Below are 27,101 nucleotides of genomic sequence, written 5' to 3'. Positions count from 1 at the left end.
CCATTACTGGGTATATACCCAAAGGACTATAAATCATGCTGCTATAAAGACACATGCACACGTATGTTTATTGCAGCACTATTCACAATAGCAAAGACTTGGAACCAACCCAAATGTCCAACAATGATAGACTGGATTAAGAAAATGTGGCACATATACACCATGGAATACTATGCAGCCATAAAAAATGATGAGTTCATGTCCTTTGTAGGGACATGGATGAAATTGGAAATCATTATTCTCAGTAAACTACTGCAAGGACAAAAAACCAAACACCGCATGTTCTCACTCATAGATGGGAATTGAACAATGAGAACACATGGACACAGGAAGGGGAACATCACACGCTGGGGACTGTTGTGGGGTGGGGGGAGGGATAGCATTAGGAGATACACCTAATGCTAAATGACGAGTTAACGGGTGCAGCACACCAGCATGGCACATGTATACATATGTAACTAACCTGCACATTGTGCACATGTACCCTAAAACTTAAAGTATAATAATAATAAAAAAAAAAGAGAAAAAAAATTTTCTAATACTTTTCGGTTTGGTTTGTTCTTACTTTTCTAGCTCCTTGAGGTACACTCTTCAGATTGTTTATTTGAAATCTTTTTTTTTTAATGTAGGCATTTATTGGTATATACTTTCCTCTTAGCAATTCTTATACTGTATCTCATAGGTTTTGGTATGTTGTACTTGCATTTTCATTTGCTTCAAGAATTTTTTTTTTATTTCCTTAATTTCTTCATTGACCAATGGTCATTCAGGAGCATGTTAACTTCCATGTATCTGTACAGTTTCCAAATTTCCTTCTTGTTACTGATTTCTAGTTCTAGTCTGTGGTATGAGAAGATACTTGATAATTTCAATATTTAAAAATTTGTTGAGATATGTTTTGGGGCCTAACATATGGTCTATCTTGGAGAATGTTCCATGTGCTGATATGTGTATGTGTATTCTGTAGCTACTGGATGAAGAATTCTGTAAATGTCTATTAGTTCAATTTGACCTATGGTGCAGATTAAGTGCAATGTTTCTTTCTTGACTTTCTATATAGATGATCTGTTTGATGCTGAAAGTGAGGTCTTGAAGTCTCCAACTATTGCATTGGGGTCTATTTCTCTCTTTAAGCTCTAACACTGTTTGCATTATATACTAGGTGCTCTGGTGTAAGGTGCATATATATTTACAGTTGTTATATCCTCTTGCTAAATTAATCCCTTTATCATTACATATAATAACCTTCGTCTTTTTGTTTTTTGACTTGATGTCTATTTTGTGTTATATAAATACAGCTAATCCTGCATACTTTTGGTTTTCATTTGCATGGAATAGCCTTTTCCATCTCTTCACTTTAAATCAATAAGTGTTTTTACAGGGGAAGTGAGTTTCTTGCAGGCAGCATACTAATGGTTCTTATTTTATTACCCATTCAACCAGTCTACATCTTCTAATTAAAGCCATTTACATTCAAGGTTGTTATTGATAGGTGAGAACTTACTCCTGTCAGTCACTTTAATTGTTTTTTGATTGTTTTGTATATCTTTTGTTCCTTTCTTCCTCTTTTATTGTTTACCTTTACATGTGGTGGGATTCCTGTAGTGATAATATTTGACTTTCTCTTTCTCATTTATAGACATAAATGAGACTCAACCAGTGAATTTTATATGTCTGTGTGTTTTCATGATGGTAGATATCCTCCTTTCATTTCCAGATGTAGGACTTGCTTAAGTATTCCTTGTAGGGCTGACCTAGTGGTGATTAATTCCCTCAGTTCTTGCCTGTCTAGAAAAGACTTATTTCACTTTTTTTTTTTTTTTTTTTTGACACAGAGTCTCACTCTGTCACTCAAGATGGAGTGCAGCAGCACAATCTCCACTCACTGCAACCTCTGCCTCCTGGGTTCAAGAGATTCTCAGGCCTCAGCCACCTGAGTAGCTGGGACTACAGGAGTGCACCAGCACGACCAGTTAATTTTTGTATTTTTAGTAGAGACAGGGTTTTGTCATGTTGGCCATGCTGGTCTCAAACTCCTGACCACAAGTGATCTGCCTGCCTCAGCCTCCCAAAGTGCTGGGATTACAGGCATGAACGACCATGCCCGGCCTCTCTCTCTCTTTTTTTTTTTTCTGAGACAGAGTCTCACTCTATCACCCAGGCTGGAGTGCAGTGGCGCAATCTTGGCTCACTGCAACCTCTGCCTCCCGGGTTCAAGTGATTCTCTTGTCTCAGACTCCCGAGTAGCTGGGATTACAGGCACCTGCCACCATGCCCAGCTAATTTTTTTTGTATTTTTAGTAGAGATGGGGTTTTGCCATGTTGGCCAAGCTGATCTCGAACTCCTGATCTCAGGTGATCTGCCCACCTTGGCCTCCCAAAGTGCTGGGATTACAAGCGTGAGCCACCATGCCCAGCCAACTCTCCTTCATTTTTGAAGGAAATTATTCCTGGGTAAAATATTTTTGGCTAGCAGTCTTTTTTCTTTCAGCACTTTGAATATATCATCCCATTCTTTCCCGGCCTGTAAAGTTTTAGCTGAACTTACTATTAGTCTGATGGTGCTATCATTGGGATGTTTGTTCCTCCAAACCTCATGTTGAAATCTGATGAACAATATTGAAGGTGGGGCGTAACAGGAAGTGTTTGGGACATGGAGGCAGATTTCTCATGAATAGATTAATACTTTCTCTAGGGAAGAAGTGAATTTGCTCCGTTAGTTCCTGCAATAGCTGGTGGTTAAAAAGAGTCTGGCACCACGCCTCTCTCTCTCTTGCTTCCTCACTTGACATGTTACCTCTGCACACACTGGCTCCCCTTGGCCCTCCGCCATGAGTGGATGCAGTCTGAGGTTCTGGACAGTCTACAGAACCACAAGCCAAATAAAACCCTTACCTTTATAAATAACCCAGCCTTGGGTATTCTTTTACAGAAACACAAACAAACAAAGACAGATGGGGATTCTCTTACATGTGACTTGACACTTTTCTCTTGTTTTTGGAATTCTGTCTTTGACTTTTGACAGTTTGACTATAATATGCCTTGGAGAAGACCTTTTTGGGTTAAATCTATTTGGGGATCTTTGAGCTTCCTGTATCTGTATATCCATATCTCTTGTAAGACTGAGGAAGTTTTCAGCTATTACTTCACTCAATAGGTTTTTGATGCCTTTGAACATCTCTTCTTCTGGAACTCTCAAAACTCAAATACTTGGTTGCTTGTTGCTTTCTATATGTCACAGAGGCTTTGTCATCCCTTTTTATTTTTGTTTGACTGGATTGTTTCAAAAGACCTGTCTTTAAGCTGAGAAATTCTTTCTTCTGCTTGATCTAGTCTCTTGCTGAAGCTCTCAACTGAATTTTTATTTCATTCTTTGATTTCTTCAGCTCCATGATTTGTTTGGTTCTTTTTAATCTATCTCTTTTATTCAATTACTCATTCAAATAACAAATTATTTTCCTGATTCTTTGTACCAGTTATCTGTGTTTGTCATTGAGTTTCTTTGATATCACTATTTTGAACTGTTTTTCAGGAATTTCACCAATTTCCTTTTCTTTGGGATCTGTTACTGAAGAATTATTGGGCTCCTCTGGAGATGTCACGGTTCCTTGCTTTTCTACTTTTTTGTATCCTTATATTAATACTTATACATTTAGTATAACAGTCACTTCCTCCAATTTTTTGAATTGGCTTTCATAGGAAAAGCCTTTTTCCTATAGATTTATCTGTTGCATTGCTTGGGTAGCTTTGTCTTTGACTCTGGGTGGGTGCAGTAGTGTAGTCTCTGTATGATTTCTTTGGCCATAATCAGCAACAGTGGTGTCTCTGAGTTTCTCAGCAGCTTAGGCTGGAGTTGTCAGTGAAGGCTGTGGTAAGGCTTTGCAGGGTACAGGAATACTAGCCAGGCTAGTCCTCAGGCATCAGAAGTGGTGGCAGTGGGCCTGGTGTGCTGGTCCTTATACCCCTGGGTGGCATACACAAGCACCAGTATTGGTGGGTCTGGGTAAGCTAGTCCTTGGGCTTCCATGTGGCATGCTCAGGTGCCAGTGGTGGGCTGGGCAGGTGGGTCCTCAGGACTCTGGGCAGTGTGTGTGGTGTTGGCAGTGCAGTAGCAGTGGTGGGCTGAGTAGGTCTCCAGGCCCCGAGGTGGTTTGTGTGACTGAGTGGCAGCAGTAGGCTGCATGGGCCAATCCTCAGACTCCCAAGAGGTGCTTATGGGGGCTGGTGGCAGGCAAGGGCCATCCTTATGCCACTGGAGGGTGCATGCATGCACTGGTAGCAGCATCTCCCTCAATTTTTGAGAGTTCTTTATATGAGGGTTATTAGCCCTTTGTGTCTGTGGTATATGTTGTGAATATTTTCTGTTTTTTTCAGTTTTTATACTTGGTTTATAATGTTTTTTGCCATACAAAAATGTTTATATAATTAAACGTATCAACCTTTTGTTGATTATGAATTTTGAGTCATAGAAATCTTTATTTTCTGCCGAGATTACAGAAGAATTCACTAATGTCTTCTAATACTTACATGGTTTTGTTGTTTACATTTAGATCCTTAATCCATTTAGAGGCTGTTTGTGTATATAGTGTGGTCTAATTCTTTTTATAAATGGCTACGACTTGTCCCAGTGCTAGTAATTCAAAAGTTCATCTCTGACCAGTGATTTGAGATGCCTTTACCATACAGTAAATTTCTGTATGTACTTGAGTCAATTTTTGGGCTTTCTAGTCTATTCCTCTGATCAATTTGTCAATTCATGTACCAGTAGCACATTGCTTTATTTGTAAAGGCTTTATAGTATGTTTTGATATCTGGTAAGGCTAGCTGCCCTCATAGTTTTTCCTTTTCACAGTTTTGCTGGTTATACTCACATATTTACTTTTCCCTATGAGCTTTACGTAGCAAGTTCTATTAGTAGCAACTTTTCTAATGCTGTAAAAAAGCTTACTGATATTTTTATTGGGATTGTGTTAAATTTATGAATTAAATTAGAAAATATTATATTAACTCATCCTATCCAAGGGTAACACATTTTACATTTGTACAGGTCTACTTTGTATCTTTCAGAAGTGTTTTTAATTTTCCCCATGTAGATTGTGTAGTACTTATTAATTTCATTCTTAAGTATTTAGCTGTTTTTGCTGCTACTGTAAATTGGGATTTATTTTCCATTATGTCTTCTAGCTGGTTGCTGTTTGTATATATAAATGGTATTGATTTTAGCTTGTTAATGCTATGGACTGCAATCATACAAAAATTTTTCATTGGCCAGGCGTGGTGGCTCAAGCCTGTAATCCCAGCACTTTGGGAGGCCGAGGCAGGCGGATCACGAGGTCAGGAGATCGAGACCATCTTGGCTAACACGGTGAAACCCCGTCTCTACTAAAAATACAAAAAATCAGCCAGGCGTGGTGGCGGGCGCCTGTAGTCCCAGCTACTTGGGAGGCTGAAGCAGGAGAATGGCATCAACCCAGGAGGCGGAGCTTGCAGTAAGCCGAGATCGTGCCACTGCACTCCAGCATGGGCGACAGAGCAAGACTCTGTCTCAAAAAAAAAAAAAAAAAAAAATTTCATTGGTTTTATTGATTCTCAGAGGTTTTCCAGATATACTAGATATATTATCATATTATCTGAAAGGGAGTTTCATTTATTCATCACCAATTCTTTTTTTTTTTTTTTTTTGAGACGGAGTCTTGCTCTGTCACCAGGCTGGAGTGCAGTGGCATGATCTGGTTCACTGCAACCTCCACCTCCCGGGTTCAGTGATTCCCCTGCCTCAGACTCCTGAGTAGCTGGGACTACAGGCACGCACCACCACTCTCAGTTAATCCTTTGTATTTTAGTAGAGATGGGGTTTCACCATGTTGACCAGGATGGTCTTGATCTCCTGACCTCGTGATCCGCCTGCCTTGGCCTCCCAAAGTGCTGGGATTAAGGCATGAGCCACTGCACCTGGCCTTCATCACCAATTCTAATGGCTCTAACTGACTTCTCTTTTCTAACTGTATTAGTTAATATCACTAGTACAATGTAAACAAAAGTAGGGATGGTAAGAATCCTTTCCTTGTTCCTGATCTTAGTGGAAGTATCTCTCGTTTCCCCATTAAATAGCATGGGATCTTAAGGTAAAGAGAAGTGTGTGTATGTGTGTGATCATATTAAGAAAGTTTTCCTTATTTTAACGTTCTTGAGTATTTCTAACATAAATGGACATTTCCCAGGGGCTTTTTTTTTTTGCATTAATGTAGATAATCATATGATTCTTTTTGTAACTAGAAACATTTTAAAGCAGGTACAGTCAAATGACCTCCATAGCCATTAAATTATCTAGCTTCAAGCACTATGACTTCCATGTACAACTTCCCCAATATGAACAAGCTATGAAATTCACTGCAAGGTAAAAGAATGTCATATATGGCTCAATAGCTACAGACCATCTAAAGGTTAAAGAATATGTACCAAAACCAATTATTTTAGATTTAGAATAGCTGAACTTCCACACTTCTTTCCTGTAAATTAGGCAGCAGCTGGTTAAGATGCAAAAATGGCTTAATATACTAAATTTTGCTCCATAAACTATAAAATAAGCACAAATACACTATATACAGTAATAATGCAAAGCAACCACTATGTTCTAGAATTCAATAACTATATATTAAAAAGTGCCATATTAGATCTTTTATTACTGAAGTGTTAGTCATGATAAAAATTAAATACTTTTTTTTTTTTTTTTGAGGCAGAGTCTCGTTCTGTTGCCCAGCCTGAAGTGCTGTAGTGTGATCTTGGCTCACTGCAACCTCTGTCTCACAGGTTCAAGTGATTCTCATGCCTCACCCTCCCGAGTAGCTGGGATTAAAGGTGTTTGCCACCACACTCGGCTAATTTTGGGATTTTTTTTTTTTTTTTTTTTTTTTTTGAGATGGAGTCTCACTCTGTCCCCCAGGCTGGAGTGCAGTGACGCAATCTTGGCTCACTGCAAGCTCTGCCTCCCGGGTGCACACCATTCTCCTGCTTCAGCCTCCCAAGTAGCTGGTACTATAGGCGCCTGCCACCACACCTGGCTAATTTTTTATATTTTTAGTAGAGACAGGGTTTCACCGTGTTAGCCAGGATGGTCTCAAACTCCTGACCTCAAGTGATCCACCCACCTTGGCCTCCCAAAGTGCTGAGATTACAGGTGTGAGCCACCATGCCCAACCTAAATACTTAATTTTAAATCTGCTGTCTTTTCATCTGAAAAACAATTTGGACATGACACATTTTTCATTGTTCATCTCCATGGTACATATTAATGAAAAATGGAAAAATAACAATGAGTAACAATAGAGAGGCCAGAGACAGTGGTTCACACCTGTAATTCCAGGACTTTGGGAGGCTGAGTCCAAGGGAGGATTGCTTAAGGACCAGACTTCAAGACCAGGCTGGGCAACATAGGGAGACCCACTCTCTATAAAAAATTTTAAATATCAGCCGGGCATGGTGGCACATGCCTGTAGTCCCAGCTTCTTAGGAGGCTGAGGTGGGAGGATCGCTTGAGCCCAGGAGGTTGAGGCTGCGGTGACACGGTCACTCCATTCTAGCCTGGGTAACAGAGTGAGACGCTAGGAAGGAAGGGAGGGACCGAGGGAGGAAGGGAGGGAGGGGAGGGGAAGGGAGGGGAGGGGAGGGGAGGAAGTACCGATAGACAGGAAGACAGAAAGACAGACGGAAAGGGAAAGGGAAAGGGAAGGAAAAGGAAAAGGAAAGGAAGAAAGCAGGCATAGAAAAGCATAGAATATCCATAATATGATATACCACAGGACCATTAAAAACCATGCTTTGGACAATCTCAACAATGTTAACAAAATATTACCATTCAAAGTTAGGGACAAAGAAAACAACAGAACATATGGGGATTTTTGTTGTTGTTGTTTTGAGACAGAGTCTCACTCTGTCATCCAGGCTGGAGTGCAGTGGTGTGATCTCAGCTCACTGCAACCTCCACCTCCTGGGTTCAAGCAATTCTCCTGCCTCAGCTTCCTGAGTAGCTGGGATTACAAGTATGTGCCAACATGCCTGGCTAATTTTTGTATTTTTAATACAGACACGGTTTTACCATATTGGCCAGGCTGGTCTCAAACTCCTGACCTCAAGTGACCCACCCACCTCAGCCTCCCAAAGTGCTGGGATTACAGGCGTGAGCCACCACACCTGGCCGACATAAGGTTTTATAAAAAGACTGAAGTTCCATTTTGTTTTATAGAGGAAGTAGCACTTATTAAGCACTTAATATGTGCTAGGCATTGTTCTAAGCACTTTATATACATCATTTTATTTACTTTTACAAAAGCTCTCTCTATAAAAATAGGCAGTTACTACCCCCATTTTACATTGAAAAAATGAGACTCTGAGAAGCTAATAACCTAGGGTCACAGAATCAGGACTAAACTTACATCCTACCAAATTTAAAATGCCCTCAAATATTGAAAAGTTATCCCTATACAGTGAGAGTATGTGATTCTTAATTTTTTTTTTTTTTTTTTTTTGTGATTCTTAATTTTTATCTTTTGAAATTTTCAATTCTTCTAAAAGTAGTTTCCTATCCTTTGATAATCAGAAATTTTCTAAAATGAGTACTTCACTAATCTTAGATAATTCAGAAATATACTTATTTAAGACAGTCTGAACTGATGTCTCTTTTTTTAATAAATTCTCCATTTCCCTTAAAGATGTCCTCACTTCCACAAACTTGAGTTGACAGAAAAATGAAGTCTTGTGATCTTCTGTGATAATTATAAGTAGGTTGTTCTGATTCAAGTCTGAAAGTTGTTTCTTTAAAGACTACCTTAGATATGACACCAAAAGTAATCCCCATAAAAGAAAATAATAATATACTGCCAAAAAAATTTTTTTATGTTTGCTCTGTGAAAGACAGTAAGAGAACAAAAGACAAGTTGAGACTGGGAAAAAGTATCTGTAACTTACCCAACAAAGGACTGTTATCCAGAATGTCTAATAAGCTCTCAAAACTAATAACAACAACCAACCACATTTGAAAATGGGCAAATGATTTGAATAGACACTTCACCAAACAGGATACACAGATGGCAAATAACCATGAGAAAACATGTTCATCAGGGTAATGCAAATTAAAATCAAGATGAGATGTCCTTCAACAAGAATTTAATATCAATAGCTACATTGTGGGAAATCCATGTAATGGAATCCTATTTAGCAACTAAAAGGAATAAACTGGCTGGGCATGGTGGTTCATGCCTGTAATCCCAGCACTTTGGGAGGTCGAGGTGGGCAGATCACCTGAGGTCAGGAGATCAAGACCAGCCTGGCCAACATAGTGAAACCCCGTCTCTATGAAAAATACAAAAATTAGCTGGGCATGGTGGTGTGTGCCTGTAGTACCAGCCACTTGGGAGGCTGAGGTGGGAAAATCGCTTGAACCCAGGAGGCAGAGGCTGCTGTGAGCCAAGATCACGCCACTGCACTCCAGTCTGGACTACAGAGCGAGACTCTGTCTCAAAAAAAAAAAAAAAATTAAACTATTGATACACACACAACTACTTAGAGGAAATGCAAGGGCACTATCGTTGAGTGAAAGAAGACAGTCTCAAACGATTACATACTGTATGATTCCATTTATATGACATTCTCAAAAAGATAGGGTTAGAGTGATGGAGAACAGAGCAGTACTTACAACAAGAGATTAGGGATGGGGGAAGTACGTATACAAAGGAAAAGAATGAGAGAATGTTTTATCTTGACTATAGTGGTGGTGGTATAATCTACATACATGTTAAAATTCATAAAATTGTACAATCAAAAATGTCCATTTTACTATACAATAATTGAAAAAATAGAGGAAAAAGATGACAGGGTCATATCTTTACCTGCCTAATATTGTCTCTTTAGGTCCTTTCCTAGAGACAGTTACATGCTGAAGTAAATAATAAAATGTGGGAAGAATTTTTTTTTTAAATTCAGTCCACGTATGACTTAGGTATACCTTAAAAGTTAGGTGTACCTGTTATAGATGAAGTCAACTGATTAGCCCAGTCAGCTTCCTGTCTTTTAGAGTTTCTGTTTTTGACTCCTTTCATTTTAATGCTAAAAGCCAACAACTTCCCTCACTTCCCACAAGCCCCATCAGCAGCCTAGCATTGGCTCATCTGTGGTACACTGGTGATAAGCAGTAGCTGAGTAGGGGAGAGAGATATAGCGTTAATTTTTTTTTTTATGAAAACGCGCTTTGATAGGCAAGTACAATGGAGAAAGGCCTATACAGCAATTCAACAGAGTTTCATGAGAGAAAAATGAGCCAGAAACCCTAATACAACCAAAGGGAGGTGAAAACTGATGATTGGCTGATTGTTGATTGATGGACTAAAGCAGGGTCTCCCTCTGTCGTCCAGGCTGGAGTGCGGTAGGGGCAATCATGGCTCACTGCAGCCTTGACTTCCCTGGCTCAGGTGATTCTCCCACCTCAACCTTCTGTGTAGCTGAGACTACAGGTACGTGCCACCACACCTGGCTAATTTTTTGTATATTTTGATGAGACAGGGTTTCACCAGGTTGCCCAGGCTGGTCTCAAACTCCTGGGCTCAAGTGATCCATCTACGTCGAACTCCCAAAGTGCAGGGATTATAGGCTTAAGCCACTGCCCTGCGCCCAGCCAAAAACTTGTTTAGAATGGTAAAAAAATTAGTAAGCACCTGAAAAAAAGCTTTCCAATCTTAAGGGCTTTTGATTCCAGACCACCATGTGGCCTTGTCTTAATGTCCTGTCACTGTTACTTCATTTCTGTCCTCCAGCAATCACTGTCCTCTCATCTGGTACCTACCTTTACAGCTCTTCCAAGCTGCAGTTGCATTCTGTAATAAAGGTCACAGCAGAAGTATCTATTCTCTCAATTTTGAAATGGCAAAAAACTTTTAAAAATTAAATAGCATTCATGCTCTATTTTGGACTGACATCCCAAGATTTTAGTGTAGGGCAGTAATTTTCATTTTCAAATTACAATGCACCTTCCATTCCTCAGAGAAAAGTAAGTTTCTCTCTTTTTCTACCTCACTGTCTCTTGGCTCTCAAACCCTCCTAGGCTAGTACGTGTCTTCGGCCCAGACGAAGAAATAAGAAAATCCTATGGGAGGGCCTTCTTGCTTGAGGCTATAGTAACAGCCACAAAACACCTACACACTTTTAAAATTCTTACCTCGGGGGGAGGGATAGCATTAGGAGATATACCTAATGTTAAATGACGAGTTAATGGGTGCAGCACACCAACATGGCACATGTATATATATGTAACAAACCTGCACGTTATGCACATGTACCCTAAAACTTAAAGTATAATTTTAAAAAAACATAACTACTATAAAAATAAATAAATAAATAAAATTCTTACTTCAAAATTAGTTTATGTGACTGTGAAGATGCTGGCATCTCCCACTCTTGTTACTAACATCAGACTCTAACAATCAAATAATTCTGAAATGTGTTGGCTATATTTTCTAATAAGACAATTTCATTTCAGCATCTGACGGTTTTGTCATTTGGGGAAACCTTTGAAATGTGAAAGACTCTAGCTCTAAGAAACCTGGCAGTATTTATTCTTCCTAAGGAATAATCTCCCCTGAATTTCCAGGGGAAAAAAACATGCAGAAAAGTATGTGAGAATTCTTTTCTAACTGTAAGCCCAAGAAAAACAATCTTTTGTTAACTAGTAGCTGTAGACTACACCACTATCCTAACAGCAATACTGTCCCTTCATTGTTAAGAGATTAATTTCCTAGTAAAAATCATTTTCTGCATATCGTGATATCCAAACAAAATACTATAATAACTTGTAAAAAGTCTCAGAAAAACACACAAAGAATCCCCCAAATACTCAAGCTTCCTAATCAAATAGTATAAAAACCTATCTTGAGAAAAGAATAAATACTGAAAAAGCTTTAAGTGCACACACACACAAAATGGACCCAACTAAATAACCGTAACTAGGAAAATGTTCTACAGAACCTAAGACAGCAAAAATGAAGCATTTGTAATACTCACAATGTTCCATGTTAAATACAAAAAGGCAGTGTAATCTAACATATGATATGCTCTCAATGAAGAATGCAAAGAATAAAACACTTAAAAGAAAAAAATGTCAGCAATAGGGGAGAGAGATATAGAAATACAGCTCTCCTTTGGAAATTTTCCTATTTCATTAAAAAAATTCTTTAGAGATAATTTTTCTATTCGACTTTTCTTAGTTTCTAAAATTTCTATAATGATCTTGTGAGTACTTTTGTAATAATAAAAGCTTTAAAAAGTTTAACAAGAAATTGGCAAGGAAATCAAGTCTGTTTACGTCTTTTACATTTAGGTGCCCCCTCAAATGGCCTAAGATACTGAGAAATTACTGTGTGCTTAGAATTGCATAAAGAGTTTTATAACATTTTATCCCATTTAAGCCTCTGGACAACACAACAAACAGGTAATATTATTATGCAGAGAAACTGAGGAACTTCACACCTCTAGCAGGCAGCAGGACTCAGACTTCAAGCCAAACAGTCTGACCTCAGAGTGCACTGTTAAATAACCTCCCTGTTTACTTTTTTGGTTCTTTTTAAGCATCCAATTTAATTTACTATTTCTAGACAACTGTATTCATATTTTATATATTTATGCTTTTCATGTTGGCTGACATTTCTTTAAAAGCTTTACTAAAATATAATGTATAATACCATACAATTCACTCATTTAAATTGTACAACTATGGGTTTTTTGTTGTTGCTGTTTTTAAGAGATGGGGTCTCATTATGTTGCCCAGGCTGGTCTTGAACTCCTGGGCTCAAGTAATCCCCCTACCTCAGCCTTCCTAATAGCTGGGACTACAGTGGGTACCACCACACCCAGCTAACTTTGGTTTTTTAATGGTATTGAAAAGAGTTGTGTGACCATCACTGCAATCTATTTTCAAATCATACCAAAAGCAGCCCCTCGTTAGCAGTCGTTCATCATTTCTCCCCAACTTTCCCAGCCCTACTCAACCACCAGTCTGTCGCGGGAAGTCAGGGACCCCAAACAGAGGGACTGGCTGGAGCCGCAGCAGAGGAACATAAATTGTGAAGATTTCATGGACATTTATCAGTTCCCAAAATTAATACTTTTATAATTTCTTATGCCTGTCTTTACTGCAATCTCTGAGCATAAACTGTGAAGATTTCATGGACATTTATCAGTTCCCAAATAATACTCTTATAATTTCTTATGCCTGTCTTTACTTTAATCTCTTAATCCTGTTATCTTCATAAGCTGAGAATGTACATCATCTCAGGAACACTATTGTACAAATTGATTGTAGAACATGTGTGTTTGAACAATATGAAATCTGATTGTAAAACATGGGTGTCTGAACCATATGAAATCAGTGCACCTTGAAAACGAACAGAATAACAGCGATTTTAGGGAACAAGGGAAGACAACCAAAGGTCTGACTGCCTGCAGGGTCGGGCAGAATAGAGCCATATTTTTCTTCTCGCAGAGAGCTTATAAACGGACGTGCAAGTAGGAGCGATATAGCTGAATTCTTTTCCCAGCACGGAATATTAATAATTAATACCCTGGGAAAGGAATACATTCCTGGGGGGAGGTCTATAAATGGCCGCTCTGGGAGTGTCTGTCTTATGCAGTTGAGATAAGGACTGAAATATGCCCTGGTCTCCTGTAGTACCCTCAGGCTTATTAGGGTGAGGAAAAGATCCCGCCCTGGTAAATCTGAGATCAGACCAGTTCTCCGCTCTTGAACTCTGTTTTCTGTTGTTTAAGATGTTTATCAAGGCAATATGTGCACAGCTGAACATAAACCCTCATCAGTAATTCTAATTTTGCCCTTTGCCTTGTGATCTTTGCTTTGCCCTTTGCCTTGTGATCTTTATTGCCCTTTAAAGCATGTGATCTTTGTGACCTACTCTCTGTTCGTACACCCACTCCCCTTTTAAAGTCCTTAATAAAAACCTGCTGGTTTTGCGGCTCAGGCGGACATTACAGACCTACCAATATGTGATGTCACCCCCGGTGGCCCAGCTGTAAAATTCCTCTCTTTCTACTCTTTCTCTTTCTCAGACCAGCTGACCCTTAGGGAAAACAGAAAGAGCCTAAGTTGAAATATTGGAGGCGGTTCCCCTGATACCAGTCTATTCTCTATCTCTATGGGTTTGCCTATTTTGGGTATTTCCTAAGAATGGAATCGTATGTTATGTGCCCTTTTGTGTCTTTTTTTTTTTTTTTACTAGAATGTTTTCTTTCTTTCATTCATTCATTCATTCATTTATTGAGATGGAGTCTCGCTCTGCCACCCAGGCTGCAGTGCAGTGGCGCGATCTCAGCTCACCACACAACCTCTGCCATTGATTGATTGATTGATTGATTGATTGATTGAGATGGAGTCTCTCTCTGTCGCCCAGGCTGCAGTGCAGTGGCGCGATCTCAGCTCACCACAACCTCTGCCGCCCAGGTTCAGGTGATTCTCCTGCCGCAGCCTCCTGAGTAGCTGGGACTACAGGCACGTGCCACCATGCCCAGCTAATTTTTTTGTATTTTTAGTAGAGATGGGGTTTCACTATGTTGGCCAGGGTGGCTTCAAACTCCTCACCTCAAGTGATCCACCCAACTTGGCCTCCCAAAGTGCTGGTATTTCGGGTATAAGCCACTGTGCCTGGCCGGCATAATGTTTTCAAGGTTCAGGCATGTTGTCGCACGTACTGGTACTACATTCTTTTTTATGATCAAATAAAATTCCACCGTATGGATATACCACATTTTATTTACCCTTTTATCAGCTGATAGACGTTGGGTTTTTTCCACATTTTCGCTATTATGAATAATGCTGCCACTAACATACATGTACAAGTTTTTATGTGGACATATATTTTCAACTCTCTTGGGTATATACCTAGGAGAGGAAGTGCTGGGCCATCTGGCAATTCCATGTTTAGTCTTTTAAGGAACTGCCACACTATTCTCCAAAGCAACTGTTTACATTCCTACCATTAATATATCAAAGTTCCAGCCAGGCGCAGTGGCTCACGCCTGTAATCCCAGCACTTTGGGAAGCTGAGGAAGGTGGACCACCTGAGGCCAGGAGTTCAAGAGCAGCCTGGCCAACAAGGTGAAACCCCATCTCTACTATAAATACAAAAAAAAAATAGGCTGGGTGCGGTGGCTCACGCCTGTAGTCCCAGTACTTTGGGAGGCTGAGGCAGGCAGATCACCTGAGGTCAGGAGTTTGCAGCCAACCCAGCCAACATGGTAAAACCCCGTCTCTACTGAAAACATAAAATCAGCTGGGCGTGGTAGCACACGCCTGTAATCCCAGCTACTCAGGAGAATGAGGCAGGAGAATCGCTTGAACCTGGTAGGCGGAGATTGCAATGAGCCAAGATCATGCCATTGCACTCTAGCCTGGGCAAAAAGAGTGAAACTCTGTCTCAAACAAACAAACAAAAAAAAGTAGGCTGCGTGCAGTGGCTCACGCCTGTAATCCCAACACTTTGGAAGACCGAGGGGGGAAGATCACGAGGTCAGGAGTACGAGACCAGCCTGGCCAACACAGTAAAACCCCATCTTTACTAAAAATTCAAAAAATTAGCCAGGCGTGGTGGTAGGTGCTTGTAATCCCAGCTACTCAGGAGGCTGAGGCAGGAGAATCGCTTGAACCCGGGAGGGAGAGGTTACAGTGATCCAAGATCATGCCACTGCACTCCAGTCCAGGTGACAGTGGGAGACTCCATCCCAAAATAAAAAAATAAAATAAAAATAAATACAAGTTTATATATACATATTTTTTAATTGAGGAGCTTCTCTCTCTCTCTCTCTCTATATATATATATATACATGTATACATATACTTATATATACATATATATACACACATATGTGTGTGTATATGTGTGTGTGTATATATATATAGGTTCCAATTTCTCTACATCCTCCTCTAACAGTTATTATCTGTCTTTTAAATTACAGCATTCTAATGCATATGAACTGGTATTTCACTGGAGTTTTGAATTGCATTTCCCTATTGACAAATTATATTGAGCATCTTTTTCATGTGCTTATTGGCTATTTGTACATCTTCCTTGGAAAACTCTCTGTTCAGATCCTGTGCCTATTTTTAAATGTTTTTGTTAAATTATTGAGTTGCAAGAGTTCTTTACGTAGTTTAGACACAAATGCCTTATCAGATATATGATTTGTGGGTTACTGAGTTGCAAGAGTTTTTTATGTAGTTTAGACACAAATGCCTTATCAGATATATGATTTGTGGGTTATCCTATTCTGTGGGTTATCTTTTCACATTCTTGATGATGCCCTTAGAATCACAAGTTTTTAATTTTGATGAAGTACAATTTATCTACTTCTCCTTTTCTTGCTTTTGCTTTTAGTGTCATTTCTAAGAAGCCATTGCCTAATGCAATGTCACAAACGTTATGACTATATTTTCTTCTAAGAGCTATTAGGTTTAGCTCTTACATTTAGGTCCTTGAAGATTTTGAGTTACTTTTATATATGGTGTTGAGGTAGATAGATAAACTTATAAAATCCTATTTCATTTTTTATTTTTTCATTGTTTGTTTGTTTATTTAGAGAACTCTATCGCCCCCGGCTGGAGTGCAGTGGTGTGATCTCAGCTCACTGCAACCTCCGCCTCCCAAGGTACAAGCTATTCTCGTGCCTCAGCCTCCTGAGTAGCATGGATTATAGGCGCGCAGCACCACGCCTGGCTTATTTTTGTGTTTTTAGTAGAGTGGGGGTTTTGCCATGTTGCCCAGGCTGGTCTTGAACTCCTGGGCTAAAGCAATCCACCCACCTCGGCCTCCCAAAATGCTGGAATTACAGGCGTGAGCCACCACGGCCGGCCTTAAATCATATTTTAAAAGTTAAAATTGACATCATCCTTAACTTTCATCTCTATTTTTCTCAAATCTTGTCAACCATCAGCTAGCACAGAGTTTAAAAACCTCAGACTCTGAGGTTAGAATGCCTAGGTTAGAATTCTGGCTGTCTCGTGTGACCTTCAACAATATACCTGACCTCTCTGGGCCTTGATGTTCTTGTCTGTAAAATGGAGAGACTAACAAACCTCACCTTAAAGATGAGGATTGAATGCCAATAATGTATCCAAATGCTTACCATAGTAAACCCTTTTAAAAGAATTCAACTATTAATTCTTACCCTCTAAATATCACTCAAGTTCATCCTCAGCAGTTTAAAAGTTTCTACCCTACTAGAGGCCATCATTTCTTACTTGGATCACTAAATCCTATTCTTAAATTATTTCCCTACTTCTAATCTTGTCTCTTCCCAATTCATTCTATATCTGACCCCATAATGACCATTATAAAATAGTCACATATCCATATCCTGCATTTAAAAAAATAGCCTAGGTTGAAGTCTAAATGTCTTAATAAGTGAACATGGAGACTTTCAGGTTTGGCTGCTATTTAGCTCTCTCTCCTGCCTAATCTCTTACCACTACTCCTACCTGGGGACATGACTTTTTCCACCTCATACTTATCTTTCAGGGATCAGCTAGACACCATTTTCTCTGAGACGTCTTTCTAGATGACTCCATCCTATTCCAAATAAATACATCTTCTGTTGCATTCTGAATTCTCCCTATCAACACATTCATTATACAGTGTTATAATTAACTGTTTACTCGTATCTCTTTAATATGAGAACTGGTGAGGACAGACAATATTTATCACTACATCCCCTAATGAGTACTACAGTCACAGGCCAAAATGATTAATAAATATTGTATGGGCTGATGAATGGCCTCAAAAGTACACATGTATCGTGTGGCACTTTTCACCACTAGATAGAGAACCCACCAAAACAATAACTTAATAGAAATTATTTTCATGTTTATAGCCTAAGAGTTTCTTTTTAATTTTTTTTTTTTTTTTTTTTGAGATGGAGTCTCACTCTGTCACCCAGGCTGGAGTGCAGTGGCACGATCTCTGCTCACTGCAACCTCCGCCTCCTGGGTTCAAGCCATTCTTCTGCCTCAGCCTCCCAAGTAGCTGGGGTTACAGGCACCCGTCAGCCTGGCTAATTTTTGTATTTTTAGTAGAGATGTGGTTTTGCCATGTTGGCCAGGCTAGTCTCGAACTCCTGACCTCAGGTGATCCACCCACCTCAGCCTTCCAAAGTGCTGGGATTATAGGTGTGAGCCACCACGCCCGGCCAGCATGAGTTTCAATTAAACATGAGTACTACTGTCATTACTATCATGATGCACATGTGCCTGCCTTGTGGTTGGCTGATAACACTAAATAAAATGAGAAACAGTTAAGACGCTTGATGTGTCAAGTGTACAAAACTCAAACTAGATGAATTATTTTTCAAGTTTCTCTATTTTCTTGTCCTTACCGTCTCTGCAAGGAAATGTTTTTAAATTAAATATAAATTTCAAGTAAATTCCAATAATCTTTATTAAGTAAATTCAACTTGCAAGAAGAAAAAAATGAAAATTTGAATAACCACTTTAAAATTGTTGGTTTTAACACAAGTTTAAAAAATAATCACTTCAGAAACTTCTGAAGTCCTAAAACTAGCCACTTAATTCAATAAAATTCCATCCTAATCCCTATTCTACTTGGAGTAAAAATATGGACTGGGAGTAAAAAGTGGCCTTATTTTTTAGAAACACATACCATTTATTTATGAATGAATGAGAGGAAGGGGAAGGTTGGCAAATTCATCTGTAAAATCATCTGGGTCTTCAGCCTCTTGAGATTGAGACTGGGTTTTTAATTAACATTCTAAATTCAAAAGTTATTAGTCTTTACAAATTTTTCATTTCTTATTTTGTCAATTTAAAATTTCTATTTCTCCAGAAATAAATCTAGTTTGTACAGGTTTTTAATATACACTAATACTAATGTATAACCATATTTTTAATTAAAATATCTTAAATACAGAAAAAAGTTACTGGAAATTATAATCAAACTATAAATTTGGCTGGACATAGTGGCTCATGCCTGTAATTCCAACACTTTGAGAGGCTAAGGTGGGAGAATCACTCAAAGCCAGGAGTTAGAGACCAGTCTGGGCAACATAGACCCCATCTCTACAAAAATAAGAATAAAAAAATAAAAATATTAGCCAGGCATGGTGGTGTACATATGTAGTCTCATCTACTCAGCAGGCTGAGGTGGAAGGATCACATAAACCCAGGAAGTCGACGCTGTAGTGAGCTGTGATCACCCTGCTGCACTCCAGCCTGGGTGATAGAGCAAGACCCAGTCTCAAAACAAACAAACAAAAAACCTCTATAAATCTGTGAAATCAAATCTGACCCAAGTATTAATATTTTGGGGCAAAATCAGTTTGAAAAATTCTATACCTTTACCCATACTTTCCATTGCAAACAATCTATATATTTAACAAACATCAGACACTACCAAACTATAAAAGGGGTTGGCCTGCCTTCTCTGTAAAGGGCCAAACAGTAAGTATTTTAGGCTTTGTGAACCAGACAGTCGCTGTTTAAACTACTCAATTTCAGAAGATCGGTTCCAGGACAGGACCCCCCCTCCAAATACCAAAATCCACAGATCCTCTAGTCCCTTATATAAAACGGCATGGTAAGTGCATATGATTTAGGAACATCCTCCTGTATATTTTAAATAATCTCTAGATTACTTATAATACCTAATACAATGTAAATACTATGTAAATAGTTGTTATACTGTATTTTTATTTGTATTTTTAATTATATTTTAAAATATATTTATATTTATACATATTCTATCATATTTTTCCAAAAGTATGTTTGATCCATGGTTGGTTGAATCCATAAATGCAAAGCCTGAAGATATAGAGAGTCAAATGTATATTTTTAAGGCACGAAAAGGAGCAATAGACAATACATAAAAAATAAGAGTGACTGTTTTCTAATAAAACCTTATTTACAGAAACACATGGTGGGACATTCTTGGCTCCCAGGCCACAGTTTGCCAACTCCAGTATTATAAAACAATCTAAGAGTCACAGAACTAAGCCTTCTAGTTTCCCTCTACCTTCTAGGCCCTGCTGCCTTACTGTTAACATGGAAAATTCAATCTAGCCTTCCTCATTCCCAAAGCTTCAATTCTGGAACTTGAAAGATCCTGAAGGACCTGAAATGAACTTGCTTTCTCCTTGCCAAGAGATCTCATCCAATTTCAATTCAGTAAAGAAAAGTGCTCTTCGAATGGATGAGCCATCAAGAGCAGTTCATGGGTTCTACTAAAAAATCAAAGCAGATAAAGTTTTGTCTCTATCAAAAGACTTCTATGAGACAGTATTTTTTTTTACATTTTTTAAAATTATACTTTAAATTCTAGGGTACATGTGCACAACATGCAGGTTTGTTACATATGTACACATGTGCCGTGTTGGTTTGCTGTACCCATTAACTTGTCATTTACATTAGGTATTTCTTCTAATGCTATCCCTCTCCCATCGCCCCAGCCCACAACAGGCCCTGGTGTGTGATGTTCCCCGCCCGAGACAGGTATTATTATTCCCATCTTCACATGAGGAAACTGAGACTTAGAAAGAATAAGTTATTCAGCCAGGGTCTGTTCCATACCCAATACTTAATTCTCTGTATCATTCTGCCTCCAAAATATTGAACTGATAAAGCCACAAACATGGTAAACCAAAATAGATAAGCAGCTATGTCTCCTAGAAGTCATATCTTAAGTCACTAAAGGAAAATATCATTTTGTCAACTTAATATTCTGTTCTTATAAAGACTGTGATTCAGTATTTAAATCACTGTTTCAAATATGTTTTTGAGCATTTTTGTCCTAAACAATTACCAATGAAATAACAAATCACCAGAAAAATAACAAATTCCTTTTCTGGATTTTGTGGTATTGGTACTCTTACCTGACACTGGTTAATAGCGGCATGGTTGCCATGAAATGGAGACTGTCTTTCTTTATCTCGATGATGCCGACTGCTGTGTTTACTTCTCTGCAACTGCTGGCGTAATTTTGCAATCTGAGAAAGCAAAAATAGCAAGTACACCAGAGTGTTTTCCGCACAAAGTAAAAACACATCCTTGCTTAACAAGAACCCGTAAAACTTACCCTTAATAAGTCCTTTCAATTTTTGAACCATATCACAAAGTCTCATTTTTTTGTTCATAATTTTATACATATATACACATGCATGTATGTGTATATGTTCCAACACTGTTCTCAGCCTTCAAGCTTCCCAAGTACTACACAAAGTTTTCAGCACTTAGAATAAATTACATTACATTACATTTTCACAAAGAATTAAAAAATAACCATCATTCTCATTGCCTTTACCATAAGTTAACTTTTATTTCAATTTAGATTTCTTTATTGAACACCTAGCTTTCAACAGCTCCAAAAATTACACAATATTTAAAAATCAACTCAAGTCATGAAATATATTCACAGATATCATCTTTAAATAATGAATGCAATTCCAATGAATATCTTATTTATTCTTTGACCGAGTTTTTGCATTTCTACATTATGTGTGAAATGAAAATGTCACTAATTAGCAGCACAGAAAATGGTAATCATAGCATGGAGCCATAATCATCATGGTTATAGTGAGTACTGCATTTCAGAAACACCACCATATATAGAAAAATAATAAATGTGGCCGGGTGCGGTGGCTCACACCTGTAATCCCAGCACTTTGGGAGCCTGAGGCAGGCAGATCACCTGAGGTCAGGAGTTAGAGACCAGTCAGGACAACATGATGAAATCCCGTCTCTACTGAAAATACAAAAATTAGCTGGCCATGGTGGCATACACCTGCAGTCCCAGGTACTTGGGAGGCTGAGGCACGAGAATTGCTTGAGCCTGGGAGGCAGAGCCTGCAGTAAGCCAAGACCGCACCACTGTACTCCAGCCTGGGCAACAGAGCGAGACTCCGTCGCACAAAAAAAAAAAAAAAAAAAAAAAGAATAAATGTGAATTTGTTGTATTGTTATGATTTTTAAATCTAATGTTAATAGATAGATATTAACTCTCCTAAAAAAGGACAAAAATACATAATCAGGTAAGTGATATGTAAATATCCCTACTGAAATCTTTATTAAATCAACACAATAATTGTTTTTCTGTTATTTCACAAGCCAAAAAGAAAAAACAAATCAATGGAAAACGACAAATCCTTGCTGCCCATAATATCAAGGAAATAGCCAACAAAAGGATCATATTTCCACACCCACTATCTTAGAACCATTTTTCTGACCTCCTTAAGTTGATCTGTACTGCCCCAAGATGCTGAGCGCTTGTGAGACCCTTTCTTCTTTTCAGAGTATTCTTCAGCCCATGCACTCTCTGTCTGTAATGAAAAAAGAGGGGAGGTGTATTTTAACAAAAATCATTTCACAACAATGTCTACCATATTTTTCTATTATAAAACATATTTCCATTACAGAAAAATTAGACATTAAAAATAATTAACACAAATTACTCAAAATTCTCCTAGCACCAGTTACTTAACTGGTATTAATTACAATTAATATTTTGGCATACTTCATTTTTATTGCTAATAAAAAATTAGTATTTTTACATAATTATACTACAAATAAAGCATTTATGCAACAAAGTTAACTATATATAGTAACTAGAGTTACTATAGTTAACTAACATATAATAGCTAATAATGTTAGTTATTATTAGCATGCACCAGGCATACTAATAATAGCTAACATTCTTGTGCTCTTATGTGCTAGGCACTGTGGTTTCATATGCTTTATCTGACTTAACACGTGTAAGTTGCCTAAGGTGTTACAGCTAGGAAGCAGCAAAGCCAAGAAATAAGACTCCAGAGCTCATAATATTAACTTCTATATTATGTCTAGTCTTGCCATAAGTATCTTCAGAGAACAGCTTCAAAAATGTTAAACCTGGCTGGGCGCAGTGGCTCACGCCTGCAATCCCAGCACTTTGGGAGGCCAAGACGGGGAGGTCACGAGGTCAGGAGTTCGAAAACAGCTGACCAACGTGGTGAAACCTCGTCTCTACTAAAAATACAAAAATTAGCCAGGCGTGGTGGTGCGTGCTTGTAATCCCAGCTACTCAGGAGGCTGAGGCAGGAGAATCGCTTGAACCCGGGAGGTGGAGATTGCAGTGAGCCGAGATCGTGCCACCACACTCCAGCCTGGATGACAGACGGAGACTCCATCTCAAGAAAAAAAAAAAAAGCTAAACCTTAGGTAGTTATACCAAACCCAGAATTTAAAGAGTGTATTGGGAAAGAAAATACAAATGAGTTCCTAGCACATGAAACTATGCTCAACCTCACTGATAAGAAGGGAAATGAAAGTTAAAGCTTCAACAAGATTGAGCAATTTGCTAATATAAACTCTCCTATATTGTTAGTGGCAGCGTACGGCCTTTATGGGGGGATATTCAGCACTTGCTGTCAAAGTTATAAATGCACAAACTGACACAGCAACCCCTTATTTAACAATTTATCCTGCACAGATACCAAATGCACATCTTTATGTACAAAATGACTTGCCTATTATTCCCTGTAGCACTGTTCTTACAAGTAAGACTGAAACAATGTAAGTTAGATTTATTTAGGCTTGGCTAAATAAATTATGGTACACCTTTATAACAGAGTACTGTGCAGCTATAAAAATGAATAAGGAAATTCACAATATACAGACATGAAATAATCTCCATGATATACTGTTAAGTGAAAAACCTCAAGGCTCAGTACCGTGTGTATAGCAACTGCCTTTATATGGGACTACTAAAAAGAATGCATGTGTATGTAAATTATATCTGGAAGAAAATACATGGTAACAAAGAAAACTGATACCCGTGGCTGTCTCTGGGGAAAAAGACCCTTAGTGTACACCCTTCTTTCTGTACCTTTTGAATTTTGTACTACATGAAATAATAAAAAATACCAAAAAATACTGTGCAGTTTGAATACCTTTTGCACTATTAACATACCAATTACTAATTATAAAATGCTCTAGTTTCAAATGGGGAAGGAAAAGTTTTCAAAAATGAAGAAACTGTGATTCTAATTAGTCATGTCCCAGGTCTGGATCTTCTCCTTATAGCTAAAAGGACTCCATTCTGACAAGGATCCTTAAATACACTGAATCAAAAGGAAGGGCTACAATTTGGTCAACTTCCCACCACTCTATGCCCTATTTCACCCTAAACTCCAGTTTCACTTTGAGGTTACCAACTGATGTCACACATCCCAGAGGTGACCCCTACTGTACTTATAATTTCTCATATTAGGGTCCACAGGCTCTTTAAGTCCATTGTTAAAATACCTGTCACAAAGATCAACATGTAAATAGGACCATATAGCATAAAGTATCAAAATCAAAATAATAAACTTAACACTATAAAATTTAAAATCTTAACAAATGAATTCTTTTTTTTTGTTTACCTTTTAAGTTCAAGGGTACATGTACTGGTTATACAGGTAAACATGTAAACTCGTGTCATGGGGGTTTGTTGTACAGATTATTTCGTCACCCAGGTACTAAGCCTAGTACTCATTAGCTATTTTCCCTGATCCTCTCCCTCCTCCCACCCTCCACCCTCTAGAAGGCCCCAGAATCTGCTCTGCCCCTCTATGTGTCCATGTGTTCTCATCATTTAGCTCCCATTTATAAGTGAGAACATGCAGTACTTGGTTTTCTGTTCCTGTGTTAGTTTGCTAAGGATAATGGCCTCTAGCTTCATCCCATTTATAAGTGAGAACATGCAGTATTTGGTTTGCTGTTCCTGTGTTAGTTTGCTAAGGATAATGGCCTCTAGCTCCATCCATGTTTCTGCAAAGGACATGATCTTGTTTATTTTTATGGCTGCATAGTAGTCCATGGTGTATATGCACCACATTTTCCTTATCCAGGCTATTGTTGATGGGCATTTAGGTTGATTCCATGTCTTTGCTATTGTGAATAAGCAGCATAGTATGCATGGTTCAGAATCACATATGTTGGTGCTAAACAAACATGTTTAAGTTTCAGATCAGTTAAATAACATTTTTTGGGCCAGGCATGGTGGCTCATGTCTGTAATCCCAGCACTTTGGGAGGCTGAGGCGGGTGGATCTCGAAGTCAGGAGTTTGAGACCAGGCCAACATAGTGAAACCCCGTCTCTACAAAAACTACAAAAAATTAGCCGGGCGTGGTGGCAGGCACCTGTAATCCCAGCTGCTTGGGAGGCTGAGGCAGGAGAATCACTTGAACTCGGGAGGTGGAGGTTGCAGTGAGCTGAGATCTCACCACTGCACTCTAGCCCAGGCGACAGTGAGAGGCTCCATCTCCAAAAAAAAAAAAAAAAAAAAAAAAAAATTGTATCTTAGACAAGAAGCTTCTCTTATATGAATTTTTAAATTCCTAATTTATAAGAATAATGTCAGGCCAGGCACAGTGGCTCATGCTTATGCATGGCTAATCCCAGTGCTTTGAGATGCCAAGGCTACAGGATCACTTGAGCCCAGGAATTCAAGACCAGCCTGGGGAACACAGGGAGATCTCATCTCTAAAAAAATGTAAAAATTTAGCTGGGCATCATGACTCACGACTGTAGTCTAGCTACTTGAAAGGCTGAGGTGGGAGGATTGCTTAAGCCTGGGAGGTTGTGGCTGCAGTGAGCTGTGCTTGCTCCACTGCACTCCAGCCTGGATGTCAGAGCGAGACCCTGTCTCAAAAAAAAAGGAATAATGTCATCTACATACTAAAATTATAAAGTAATTAAAGGAGTTAGTATATGTAAAGGGTTTAATTTTTAGGCATGGTGCCAAGAACCAAACATTCACTCAGTAAATGTTTATTATTATTTTCATTCCATTAGGCCAAGTAGTCGTAACTTATTTTGTTATCTCTACGGTCATAAAGATACATGAAAGAATGCAAATAATTTTTGATGAAAAAAATGACCATAATAATTTCAAGTAAAACAGAGGATAGAAATAGAATAAGTTTTATGAAAATAGTTTTTTGCAAATTCTAATCAAATGTAAATGATAACCCAACTCTTTCATACATTTTATATTACTATTTATATGAAAACTTCAGGCTAAAATCATGACGAAGAGATGCTTTATAAATACAATTCCAAATTCAAAAATTGTTTAAATTTTTATCCTTGCATTTCAAATGTTAGTTCAGTATTTAATTCAGATCTTATAGAGGTTCTCAAATATAGTTGGAAAAAAAAGTTGGTTTATACCTCTCCTCATGGAAGAGGGGAGGAATCCTTAGAGATAAGAGAGAATCCCTCTATTTAGGAAAACTCCTTAATATATTAAGTGAAATACAAGGTTGCAGAAAAATGCATAGAATATGACATTTTGTGTGTAACCAAAAAAAATCAGTTTTTCTTGTTCATTTGTGTTTGTGTGTGTGGTGGTGTGCTTGGGCACATGCAACCTCTAAGAAAATAACTGATGTAGGCAAGGATCATCAATGGAAGTGAAAACTACTAGGTAAAAGCTACTAAAGAACAGGATATTTGTGTGGTGCCAAAGCTCGCAAATTACTTGCTAATTACAAAACCAAAAAGTTTATTTTCTTTCCGAAGTGAATAATTCATTTCAAAACTTAACGTAATTAAGGAAAAAAGTGCGAGAATGACCTGTTCTAAATTACGAAAGACTTAAGAGAAGCCAAGTGCAATGTATGAATGTCGAACTGGGTCCTTTTGGGTCCAAGTGTAATGTATAAATGTTGAATTGGGTCATTAAAAAAAAAAAGACATATTGGAGAAATTTTAACATAAACTGATTATTACGTGATATTATGGAATTGTTAATTTTTTTAGGTGACCTAATGCTGTTGTAGCTATATAGAAAATATTCTTAGGAGATACATATCGAAATATTTAGGGATAAAAATGTCATGATATCTCCAACATACTTTCAAAAACTGCAGCAAACACACACACACACAAGATAGGTAAAGCAAATATGACTAATGTTTAAAACTCTTGAATCACAGCTGTAGTATTCCGATTTTTTTTTTGTACATTTAACATTTCCATAATAAAAAGGAGAAAAATCTTAGGTCATTTCCACTGATATTTTAT

General features: G+C 38.3%; 1 protein-coding gene across 1 annotated transcript in view; it reads right to left on the bottom strand.

Moving 5' to 3' along the window:
- Positions 1–27,101, bottom strand: part of FAM117B (family with sequence similarity 117 member B) — a 135,360-nt gene that overhangs the window by 22,993 nt on the left and 85,266 nt on the right. The window contains exons 3-4 of the mRNA XM_054479151.2: positions 22,279–22,371; positions 20,929–21,042 (exon numbers count right to left, since the gene is read on the bottom strand). Coding sequence (XP_054335126.1) covers positions 20,929–21,042; positions 22,279–22,371 — 207 coding nt within the window. The remainder of the gene's footprint in view (positions 1–20,928; positions 21,043–22,278; positions 22,372–27,101) is intronic.

This window comes from Pongo pygmaeus, chromosome 11 (assembly GCF_028885625.2).
Source record: "Pongo pygmaeus isolate AG05252 chromosome 11, NHGRI_mPonPyg2-v2.0_pri, whole genome shotgun sequence".
Lineage (NCBI taxonomy): Eukaryota > Metazoa > Chordata > Mammalia > Primates > Hominidae > Pongo > Pongo pygmaeus.
This window is presented reverse-complemented; position numbering and strand designations above follow the sequence as displayed.